Consider the following 12,747-nt stretch of genomic DNA (forward strand, 5'->3'; position numbering starts at 1 on the left):
TTTTGTATGTTTTTTAGAACCACACACAATGTATAATGGCAAAACATTAATGAATTTTGAATTAATCAAAATATGTCTAGTTCATGATATGATATCCAGGTGGCTGACCCACACGTTGGAAATTTCGGCATCATGACAAACACGTCTGTGGCATTAAATCATGTTTTGTGACCCAGAGACCCTTGGTTGTGCGGTGAAAGAGATCAGTAAAATATTACAAAAGCAACATAAAAGGTACATTGTACAATTGCTGTAGTGTATATCACCTGGAAAAATTGCTGAAGCTTAAAACAATTTAAAATCTGTAAAGAGGAATGAACTGAAGGTAGGACTTCTTTGTACCTTATTCAAGTTTTGTTTTTAAATGTATTTTCTCTCAGTGTGCAGACACTGAAGATCCATATCTCAGTGTGTTTAAACAGAAGCTGTGCAGTGCTGTGGTGGAGACTTAGCAGCCCGAATAAAAGTCCAGTAGCATAGTAAACCCAGGGAAAGTGTTTGCCATCAAAAACCTAATCTTTCACCTTCAACCCTTTACTTACAGACTCTCAGGTGGAAAATTGTCACTGAACAGGGTCTGGTTTCTGTGAGAGAGGTGAATAAAACGTCCTTGGGTCTAGAGGAAGGCTTCATCTTCTTCAAGCAGTTTGCAATTCCCCTAAGGTATTCCTGGGCTTAAGGGAATGTCTTATAGTGATACGGTAAAAGAGCTAAACCTTTTTAGTTTCGAACAGGAAAGACTATAAACCCTCAAAGTATGCAAAGGGCTTCCCAGCCTTGTTTTTGAAGTCAAAACCCTGGCTTATTTCAAGAAACAGCTGGTTGAGATGCTCGGGTCAATTAGTTACTTAAAGGGCTAGGTGGACAAAATGCCTCTTGTCCTCCTGTTTGTAACCTTTCTTCATATTCTTATGATCATGAAAAAGTCACACTGAAGAACTGAAAAAATGAAAATCGAATGAAAAGGGGTTGTTAGCAACTCTCATTTGAGGCTTACGATTGATTCCTTGAAGCTCTAACTCTGATGTAAAGAAATGATGCAATGAACAATGCATCACAAGACCTTGATAAATGCATTTCAGTTTATAGGACCTACAGTAGGTAGATGCAATTGAATATGTAATTTGCCACAGACACAGTGTCTAGTATTTGTGGCTCCTCTTATTTTTCATTGTACTGTATATTCTTTGTTTTCAAGTGGTGCAAAACCTAGATAACAAGGAGAATTGTGCTTTAAGATTTCCTTTTTGTAGACACATTCTGTAACTGTAAGATTTTAATTTCACATTTTATTTACTGTAGACAACTTTCTGGGATAATCACTCACTGCATTTGAGCCCTTGATGACGGCCTTGATAGAAAGATCAAGATGCTGCTTTGGTTTTTATTTTCTCGAAGTGATGTACGCTCTTAAAATCATGGTGCTGAACACAAGGAGCATTCTGCGACAAAATAACAACAGCACCAAAATTATTTGATTAAAAATGACAATAAAACATTACAAGTAACAATATTCAGTGTACACTGAGGAATATTTAGTTCTCTGTGCATGGGGTACACTGTGTAAGCTTTATTATTAATCAATTAATATTCTCATGTATTTCTTGAAAATTGGACCCAGAATAAGACTCAGACTGGTAAAAACTGTGAAGCAATCCATGAACCTTTCTGCTGGGCTCAGAACATGGCTGCCAGAGGCCTATTCTCAGTGTATTGTACTCCTGCCCCCTGGGTCTCATGTGAGTTGCACCATTGCAGAATCTTAGAAATGAAGATGATGGGGTAGCTCAAAGGCTTATACTGGCAACCGTCACGAGCACACGACTGAATGTGTTGGCCGGGAAAAAATGATTACTGCGCAGTGTAGCAACGTGTGTGGGCACAAGACAACAGAAGCATTGAAGGCGAAAATATAAAGGATGTCACTATTATGCCTTTAGACACTGACTGCTAAAGTCCAAACAGAGAAAACACTGCTGTCCAAGACTTTTTCTCCAGCAGACATCAGACATGGACTCGCCTTCAGGCTTCTCCAAAGTGAGAGAGTCGCACCAGGTCAGTAGTAATTCAGAGAACCCTTTTCTCCTTGTTGTTATTGCTCTTTTTTGGTTGCTTGTAAATAGAATCTGCCCTGACAGCTCTTGAATCAACTCACACTGGGAAAAGCTATTGTGAAGAGCCTAATCTTTTAAGTATAGGATTGTCAGATCATCTCCTGCCGACAGTGCCAAGATTATGTCATGCAAATTAGAAAGGATGTGGCACTGCACTGAATTGCTTAATCACCCATAGGTAATTGCTTTTACTTTTTAATTAGTTAGCTAGCTTTCTGTGTATTGTGTGTATATTGTTAGCAGCACGCAACAGAGTAAGGCTGCTGTGTAATGTTTTCCACAATCCTGTTCTGTAAATAGAAAAACTTTACTCACAGGCAACAGAATTATTTGTTTATTTGACTTAAGGTAATTGACAGTTTATTTGACTTATATTCTCAGTTTTTTAAGAGTTTAAAAGTCATACATTTATTTATAAATACCATATCTGCTTCATCAGTGAAGTGCAGCAGAGTTTAATTGAACCTGCAAAACCTTGCTTCTGTATTATGTTGTGCTGGTATAGTGTGTAAATAATTGTTATACTGTATAGTATTAAACTGAATGCTACTCTAATAAAACAATAATATGAAATATACTGTATGCTGTTAATACTGGTACAAGAGAGAACCTTCTTTAGAAACAGATTTGTGCTCTGTTTCAGTGTTTCTTCTAGAAATACATTTATTTTCTCAATGTTGTTCTTTGCATTGCTTATACCTGCCTAGCTATTGTTTCCAACTAAGATGATTATTCTGTAGCATGTTTATAGCATGATTTAATGTGTATTTGACTGTATCCTAGACTGGTGTATCACAGTACAATTTCATAAGGGGTGTCTTAAAATAATTAGAATTTAAGATTAATTATTTCTTTATAGTTGATGGGCATTCTGGAGAGATGTAATTTGTGGAGTAACACAGGGTTCCATATCAAGACCACTGCTCTCTCTAAATAGTGGAGGGCATATAATGAGCCTATCTGCACATATAAAATATTTAGGTACAGGTAAGTAAACTAATCATATCTGTAGATGATACCAAAGGACAGGGGCTAGCTAACAGTATAGAAAATGCAAGGAAATTCAAAGAGGCTGGGATAAAATTCAAGAATGGGCAAGTACCTGGCATGTGACATTTATTGTAGACATGGAAAGCACTGGGTTCAAAAGTCCTTGAACTCTATACATCAGGTTGATGCATCAGTGTCATCTTCTAGACAGTGTGGAGAAGCAATAAAAAGCAAAGAGAATGTTAGGATATATGGTCTATATAGTTTGGTGTGCAATTTAAATCGAGAGATGTTATGTAAAAATGTCTTTAAGAATACTGTTTACAATTTGGGTCACCGCATTATAAAAAAAAAAAATATCGCTGTTCCGGAATCAGTCCAGAGAGCCCAATAAAGTTGCATTCCTATATTTTAAAGACACATCCTACTCTGACAGGCTTAAAGAACAGACCATTTGTAGTCTCGGACAGAGAAGGCTACGATGGGACATTCAAAAGTTCAAGTATACAAAATCCTCAGAGGCTTAAACAGAGTCAGCCCAATGGACATCATCAGAAATAACAGCGAAACACAAACTACAGAATGCCAATGGAAGCTCATGGATAGTGCATCTGAAACCGGGAACAGGAGGCACTTTCCTGCACAAAGAATTTGAACAAGTTACCCAGACATTTGGTGAAATCCAGTTGCCTGGCATCTTTCAAGAAACGACTAGCAACCAGTCAAACTAGACAGACATCCTTTCTTATGTTTCTACTGTATGTCCTTAATATTTGCTGTTAGCTAGCAGTTAGCTTGGGCTCCGTGGTGGTATAGTGGCAAGTACTGCTGCCTCACAGCTGTAGGAATGGGCCAAATGGCTTCCGTGTGAGTCAACTGATAGAATAGGTGTGATATGCATGAAACCATGAAAAGCCCAAGTCAAATAGCCAATGTATGATTAAAAGTAAAAAAAAAAAAAAAGTAACGTTTTCTGTCATTGACTTGTTTTGTTTTGTATGTTGCACACAGCATTTTTGTAGATTAGGACCAGCTGCGCAGTTTAATCAGCTGTCCATTTTGTCAGGTCTCTGCTGAGAAGTCTAAACCGTTTTGTCCTTTGTGCCACAAACCTCAAAAGAAGCAGAGCTTGCATGTACTGTATTCTGCCAGTGCAATCACTGTGCTGTAAGGACCATGCCTTAAAAAAAGAATCAGTATTGAATCATGTGCTTGCAATTTAAAAACACATAACCCCATTATTTGTATTACTAACTTATGCATTCCTGCTGTGGACTGAATCCCTCAGCACTAGGTGTGGTATCAAGAGCTTCATGCAGATTTTCCTGTGAATGCCCAGGCACCCGTGTGCGAAATCAGCCAGCCTAGCCGGTGGTACTGTAGGAGGAAGCCAGGGAACCTGGTGAAAAATCAAGTGATCAAAAGAGCAAACGCGGGACAGATGGAAAGATTTCAAACTCCGGAGATATTATGAGTCCCGATGAAAGCTCTAAATGACATTCGGGTCAATTCGGGTCAATTTTTGAATGAGTCAGTTAACGCATTTTTTCAGATCTCAGCTTATTGACCATTTGATGGTCGCCTATAAAAACCAGCAGGTGTCCAGGGCCAGAGCTACAGAATTGTGCTGATAGATATTCACCAGTGGGCTTCTGAGCAGGGTTTATACTAGTATTTCAACGGACCAGCTGGAGTCAACCTTCCTGAAGGAATATGACCATTTTAATATTGTAATCAAGGTTTCGTTATGAGAATATTTACCTACAGTGTATATACTGGCATTAATACAGCGATACTTCAAACATCTCCATTTTCACATTAACTTGACCATGCGTGAACAGGCCTAAGCTATTTGTCAGTCACCAGTTTCTCCTAGCGTAACCTACAGTACCACATCTTGTGTCAAAGGAGTTGTGTTTGCGTTGGTCTACTGTATGTTGATTGGCTTCAGCGTCTTGTTTTGTTTACAGTATGTGTATATTATTTGACTCAGGCCTTCCTAATCTTGTTGGTTATCATTTGGTTTACATTTTAATGTTTTAAGCAAACCTGTACTTGAAGGAGGAAACAATATTGTACAAATAATTACAATATGTGGGGGTGACCAGTAAAAAATGTGGTACAGATTGGTGACATACAGTAGAAATCTTCAAATCACAACTGCAATGTGGTAAATACAGTATATGAGAGAAGTGTCTTCATTTTATTTGGTGAATTTTCCTGGAGAAAAAAGGGATACTTCCTGGATTTAAAGGGGCTTCTTTTAAAGAAATAAGTAAAATAAATGAGCAGCTGGTCACCAGAATGGAACAGTGGTTTGGGGACTGGTCAGGGGGATTGTGAGTTCAGACTCCAGGAAGGATGCCACAGTCCTCTTGAGCCAGGTACTTCAGTCCAGTTGCTCTACTAATTATATACTATATATAATTATATACAGTACAGCAATGGGGGGACTCAATTGACTTGAGCACCTAAATAAAGGAACAAAAAGTTTTTTAAAAAGTTCTCAAAGAAGCAGGTAGGCAGGATGAAATGAAAGCTAGCAGTCTACAGGAGCACTCAAAAACCAGCCATTCCCCTAAGCCTCCGAGTGTGGTTTCAGAGAGAAGTTTATAGGACGCAGAAGGAAAAGTTGGCATATTAAATAATGATAAATAAAATATTTTGCCGTTTCTCTGGTGTCCATATGGTTTATCTCATTTTATATACTGTAATACAAGCTTGACTGTTTACGCAAAATTGTGCAGCTCCTACTTTTACACAGCTGCTTTCACTAAAAGCATTACTGGCTTTTGTAGAAAGTTTATAAAACCTGCAGATGCAGAGGTATACTGTATGTCTTTCATTTTTCGTTTTCTTTTATGTTCCCTAAAATGTGTGTTAAACAGGGTTTTTATTTATTTTTGTTCTTTAACTTCTTGAAAATGTGAAGTGCGTAATGGAAACCTTGGTGCTGTAGTAATACTGTAGATTAAAACAGATGTAGAAGTTTCATTTTCTTGATAATTGTCTAATTGGGGAAGGAGACACTCTATAAAGACTGAGTATCACCATTACCCAGGTTTTTAGCTCTTACAAACTTCCCCTTCACTCAGTGTATGAGAGGCTGTTGAAACATAATTATCTTAATGTATTGCTGGGTAAAAGCTTCTTCAGAATTCTTCCAGGAACTTCTTCAGCTATCTCTATCCAGCATCTTCCATTAGATGTGCGGGTTTTGTCTGGTCAAGTCACTGGAGCTATTTTTCTTTTTTTTTCTTGTACAGTAGTATCCTGCAATCCAGTTCGGTGTTTTTCTTTTTTGCTTTGCTCCTACTATGTGTATCCCCTTTGCTTTTAATGTCACATACAGGTGCTCTCTTGTGTGATCTAGTCTGTTCCACTCATCTTTTATCATCCAAAGCGTACCTCTTTATATGCAGCTTTTGGTCGTCTGTAGTTCCTGTATTGGGTTTGTATTTAATGTCCAGGTTGCACACACATAGCCCACGTTGTTAGCAGGCCCTACTTTTAAGGCCAAAATGCATGTTCACTTTTAGAATCACGCTGTATCTTCCAGAAGAGCTCCAGGTTGGCTGCATCCTACGCAGGCAGCTGTGCAGAAACATAGCGTTGTTAGTCAGGAGATCCCTACCCGTTGGGCAGCTTGCTTTGGCAACCAGTATGTATTCAGGACTAAGCTCTGAAGCAGTAGGAGATATCCGATTTTTAGGATTTGATTCAACTGTGTTCCTATTGTCCTATTCTGTGTAGACAGAATTTTATCATATTAAAATGAGAAGCAATTACCGTGAGTAGGGATAATAAGGAACAGCAGACATCAAGACAGTGAGGTTTGGAAGCTTTGCCTTTTGTATATCAGACATAAGAATCTTGCACAGAAAGATGATACAGTACTTACAGTATACCAGTAATGTGCACGATTAAATGAGAAACCGAACAATTGTACTGTATTGTGGGTGTTCATTTTAATATGACAGGGCTGTATATGGAGAGTGAGCTGTATGCACTGTACCTCAAAGCGGTTAAACCTGTGATGTACTGTATGAGGAGGTGCAAACCAGCAGTCAATTCTACATGAGGTTCCTGTGTTCTACATACTTCACTGACCGTGAATCTTTAGGGAATCCTTAGCTGAATCTTATTCCGCCAAGTCATGAAACAGATTCATGAATATGGAAATCTGGCACTGAATTTAATAGACATGTATGTTTCAGTCCCTCACAACATGCTTTCTGAACATCCTGAGCCTCTGATCAGGCTTTGACATCAGTCTAAGCGTGGCTAGTGTTGGCTTCTTTCATCAATTACTGTTGGAAGTGGGGTTTTGAAGTTAAAAGGGGGGCTTAATTGGATTCAGAGCAGTGCATGTAAAGCACTGCACTGGGCTGAATGTAGTTTCGTTGCAAATGAAACACACAGCCTGACTGGCTCGCACCGTTCATGAGCCGTCTGCATTTGTAATTTAATCCATTGTGTTGCCCTGTTTGACAAGAAGCAGACATTGGTTCCCCTTGTTTGTCTAAGACTGATTTTTATCCTTTTCTCCTCCTATTTTTTTGACATGATTACGTCCTGCGTCGGAGCAGTTCTCTGTATGTGTGTGTCTGTGCTTTTTTTCTTTTTCCTCTCATCAGCTGACTCCGATTCCCAGCTTTGATTGGAGATGCAGCTGCCTGCAGCTGCAATGTAGGCAGTTTTCAGAGACAAGGATCCACTGTCTACCAATATAGTAGCATAAACATAGAAAGTATTCTGTAGGCTTCAGGATGCAGATATGGGCTGTACTGCCAGCATTGTTCTGCTTCAAGCCTTTCGTTCTGTGGTACAGAGGAACTGTGCACATATCTGCTCAAGGCGCGAGGAGCAATTGTCCTTTGAAATCCTGCCCCTTGATGACTGCAATGGAATGAGCAGACCTAGGACCATCATAATTATGGTAAAGTAATTCATTGCATGTGATGCCTGGGCTCAGCAAGTCACCTCTGTTTTTCAAAACTCTTTTTTTTTCTGTTGTTGTTGGGGTTTTTTTTGCCTTAAATGACTAAATCGGTATTATTTGCAAAATCCAGGAAGGTTCCAGACATGAAGTAATGTTTCACGATGGAAAAATGTGATAATTTCTCTCCTTGTAAAAGTCAGCAGTTTCCTTTGCTTTTATGAATGATCTATGGAATATATAATTCCATGCATAAATGGAACCTTTTCATCCGCTGTATTTGCTTCAGTGTGTGTTGGATTATGAAAAGGCTCAAATCTGCCTTAAGTCTTTTGCCTGTGATCAGACCTCCTGTTACCTAGACGTACTGTACTAGATATTTTTATCTGTACTTTTATCTGGACTGTACTGTACAGGACTAGATATTTTTTTCATATCTGCCACATTGGTGGTGATCTGCAGTTGTATTTGTGAGTGGGCCAGTCTTCAAAATTAAGGCTAAAGATAGTATTTTTTGTGGTGTCCTATGCTCTAGACGTAGGGGAGTACAACAGAAAAAAGAGGTCCACCTAGTCTAGAAGAAATGAAAAAAGTATGTAAAGACAGACCTGTGTGTATATTTCTCCAGGATATTAAAAGTTTTTGTAACAAAATAGCTAAAAGCTGCTACTATACTGTAGCTGCTAAGATCTGCTTCATGCCTGTATGGCACATTCAGTGTTTGCTAGGCTCTGACTCGTTCACAGTTGCTTTTTTAAGCACTTGGATGGCAATAGTTGAACATTTCCTGCTTTTGCACGATAAAATTGAATAAACATTGACTGCAGCTTATTGGATTAAGGTTTCAACTAGGATGTTACCAGTGTTTGGCAACTATCTGCAGCCTTTTTGAATGACAACTAGCAACAAGATACATAACTGTTCATCTTGCTGTTAGCATGCTATCAAATGCTAGTCTCACCTGTCTTTGCGTCACCTTGCAGACATTATCCCCACAGTACAGCCTGTCGAAGAAAAGAATGCTGATTCCCTGATCTCTATGCAGCAGCCTACTGGAAAAATTGGCAGGCACAGTCGTGTCCCTCTGAATGTTATATCTTGGAAAGGCTCCCTGAGGGTGTATCTCTACAGAGGTTTTATAGTAATGTTATGATGTTCTGTTGCTTGATTTATTCCATTCAATTAAAGAAAACAGTCCTGCTCTTCTCGGAAACGCCCATCTGAAACCCAAGCAGCTCAAGAGTGCAGGGATTTTCTCATTTAGAAAAGTGCATCACAGTCTTTTGTTGCCTTGACAAAGAAATCAAAACATCATGTTTAGTCTCATTCCTGAACTTCTCATCTGGAACATTTTAATCTGCCTGGCACATTAACCTACATTGGTGCTGAAAGGAACATGTTTCAGAGCCTGCTCAAAGAAGGACTCTTAATTATTTCATGCATTATAAGGTCAGTGCTTTACGTATAAAGCATTGTTTGATGTATTACAGATATAAGTTTAATTTTCAAGCCAAAACCACAAAAATCCATTACCCTAAAAGCCTGGTTGTAGTTTTGTGTTTGCTTCTGTTAAAGAAGACTATTTTTTTTTCTTTCTGGACAGACTTCACTAGCACGTCAGTGTATGTGGACTATTAAGTGCTTGGATTAGATGTATTTGAGTCTGTTTCTATTTTCAATATCTGTTTGTCAGTACAGATGGTAGCATAAAGTGCAGTGCATTGTGAACTCTAAACGTCTACTGAAACTCATATTACTTTACAGATGAGCTCATGGTTTCAATGTTTTGCATCTTCAAAAATGCCACGAGATGAAGGTTCAGGTTTTTTCCTTCAGACAAATTCAGACAAATAGTTTCTATTTACAGAAAAAAGAAACTCAAAACTATTCAAAACTGATTTTCATGTTGACTTTTTGTCTCCCAAGTATATATTTCTCTGAAATGCAGCTGAGGATTTTCTAGTGGCCGTTTTTCAACATGCTTGTTACTCTTTATGTTTTGATTGGACAAGCTGTCACATCCAAGTGGAAATCACATAAGCGTTGCAGTGACATGAGCAGGGCAGAGATAAATGTACTGTAGAATGGTTTGCATGCATACAGTATAGTGTGTGGTAAACTTCACATTTTGCTGTGCTTTACACTTGTTTAATCAGGTGCTTATTTACTAGAGTAGAGAGAAATTGTCTTTACTGTACTTATGTGATAAGCCTATACAATAGTGTACAGTATATCAGTTTTATATATTTGTATGACTTTATGGGTCTTCATAGCAGACATCTTTGAGGACTCAAGAATCTGGGTCAGAATTGCTGCATTGTATTTAGGTTTGGGGACATAGAGTAATAAACATTATGATATATCTTCATAGTAACAGAACATGTTATTTTATTTTTTACAAGCCTGCTTATGTGTTTTGGTACTTTTTACATTTCATTGAGATTTCTAACCATATTTTAATTCCCGCTGTTTCATTTGTAGACTCCAGATGGTTTAAGTATAGTTGGAAACCTCATTTTTATTTTACGTAACATCACCACGAATTTCTACTTGTTTAACTGCTGAAACCTGATTAGCTGACGTCATGAAGGCTGACACAACATGGTGTGTGCTCGAGAACAATTTAATTAAACCGTTGATGGGGATTTTTGATGAAACTCCATTTCATGGATGTGGTTTAAGTTTTATACTATCTTTAATTCTATCTTGTCCTGCTGCCAATTCCTATAATGAGCTTCATTTTGTGGGCTATTAAAGTTGGTCAAATGCCTTATAATATGGGAGTGTGGGGATGTTTCAGGGGATCATTACAGCACTTCAGTCTTGGGTAATATTTGAAAATGCGGTACTTTGCAGCCTTTTTATTAACCTGGGTTTCACTGCTGTGGTGTGTCCGGTTGGCTCTATTTCACTAATACTGCCACACACCTGATTAATGTAGTTCTCTTTACTTAGTATCAGCACTTTAACACGCTTTTCACTCTCTTCTTTGGCTTTCAGATATAAAATGGTTTGCGTGTTCCTTTTCTATTTTCAGTCTTTACAGCTATAATTTGTCAGCATAGTGATTGCTTCCATTCAACAGATAATTGATGGGCAGCTAAGAGAGAGGAAAGGACATCAGGATGAACAACAGGTGCCAGCTTGTTGGGCAGATGTTGTTGTGGCCACATTTTCTTTGAGCTCTGTGTACTAAAGGGCAAGACAGCTTGCTATACTGGTGTTCATATGTGGAGATGGGCATAGGTTAGTATTAATACCAAGAAAACACAGCAGGGTGCTAATTTTATCTACAATGTGTTGCAGAATATTATTCTATTGGGTCAAATGTCTGACTATTAAATAACAATATTTTGTCCACATTTTTTAAATGTATATTCCGATGCTTAATTGTTGTGTTACATCAAGTATACAGTATGAAAATATAGCATATTTCTCACACATGCTGTATACTTTATTTGGCTTAAAAACACATTCAAATGCAAGCAAAATGTAAAGTCATTTCATTTTAGAAATGGTATTTCAGTATATTTTGCAGTCTGTTTTTATACAAAATGCATCGCTGCATTAGTGTGTGAGTATGTCTTGTGTTTCTTTGCTGTATAGGTCTTTCCATAATTCATGTAACTCAGGAGTTTTAAAGTTTTTCCATTAAAAAAAAAGAATTAGAAATTCTAACTGGCTCCCATTCCAGGCCTAGTGAACCACAGTCCCACCCAGCTGTAGAGGACAGAGCAAAGCTAACAGCTAACAACTTGATGGAAATTATGTGCTGTGTCACAACAGAGGGATCACATGTGCGAGAGCGCTGTGTTCCCAGCACAGAAAATTATTTCAGAATGGAAAAACAAAGCTGCCAACCTCAAAAAGCAAAATGCTCTGTCAGCCTGTTAGATATCACTGTCTTATTTGTTATAATAGTCAGTTTAGGTCAGTCCTTGTTGGTGGTGGCATCGCTCCATGGATGGTTTAGTGTTAGCAGTGAGTGGTGCTGCTATAGAATCATAGCCTCAGGGCCTGGGCTCAGTGGAGGTGTGTACTTGTTCCCTGTGTCTGCAATCAATCAATCAAAGTTTATTTATCAAATGCACAACAATACGGCATGCAGCAGTAGTGGCTGACAATGAAATTGGTTACAAAATAAGGCTACATAATAATAGATGCATGGGTTATCGTTGGCGGTTTTATATTGCACGTCATGGCACTGCGTCCTACCCAATGGGGGGACGTCATACCCTCACTGTCCAGCCTGTGAGTGTTGGATAGGCCTGCCCAAGCCCCAAAAGGGTAAATGGCAAAAGGTGGAATAGATTGTAATCCATCTGTTTGGTGGTTTATCAACCACTGGCCTCCAATAATTCACTCTTGCCCACAGTTATGTAACAGATATTGGAATGAAGGTTTTCACTGATAATGACGTTTGTGTTCCTCTGGTTATCTCCTCATTTTGGCAGTTTAGGTCTGAGCGGAGATTTTTATTAGGCTTATTGATACTGTATTGATACTGTTTTGCATTGATACTGTTTTGAATACATGTCTTGTCTGTGGGCTTAAATGTTTTTTTTTTCCATCTACAAACTCATATTCTGCCCCTCCTGGCATCCTTCCTCAGTTGCTTGTCTGCAACTCTTTTGTGACGCACAGAGGAGTAAATTCAGTATTACGTCCGGTATAGTTTTCTGTTGGAAAGGGTGTTTGTCTTTC

At 38.5% G+C, this 12,747-nt stretch overlaps 1 protein-coding gene across 5 annotated transcripts in view; it reads left to right on the forward strand.

Annotated features, from left to right (window-relative positions):
• dock10 (dedicator of cytokinesis 10) overlaps positions 1-12,747 on the forward strand; it is a 103,455-nt gene that overhangs the window by 27,234 nt on the left and 63,474 nt on the right. For 4 of the 5 annotated variants that reach the window (XM_015360989.2, XM_069197263.1, XM_015360996.2 and 1 more), the window contains exon 1: positions 7,843-8,043. The exons of the other annotated variant lie outside the window; for it this stretch is intronic. In XM_015360989.2, the coding sequence (XP_015216475.1) occupies positions 7,882-8,043 (162 nt within the window). In that variant the 5' untranslated portion in view covers positions 7,843-7,881. Of the gene's footprint in view, positions 1-7,842; positions 8,044-12,747 lie in introns of those variants that run through there. 5 annotated transcript variants of the gene reach the window in all.

Source organism: Lepisosteus oculatus, chromosome 13 (assembly GCF_040954835.1).
Source record: "Lepisosteus oculatus isolate fLepOcu1 chromosome 13, fLepOcu1.hap2, whole genome shotgun sequence".
NCBI classification, from domain to species: Eukaryota; Metazoa; Chordata; class Actinopteri; order Semionotiformes; family Lepisosteidae; genus Lepisosteus; species Lepisosteus oculatus.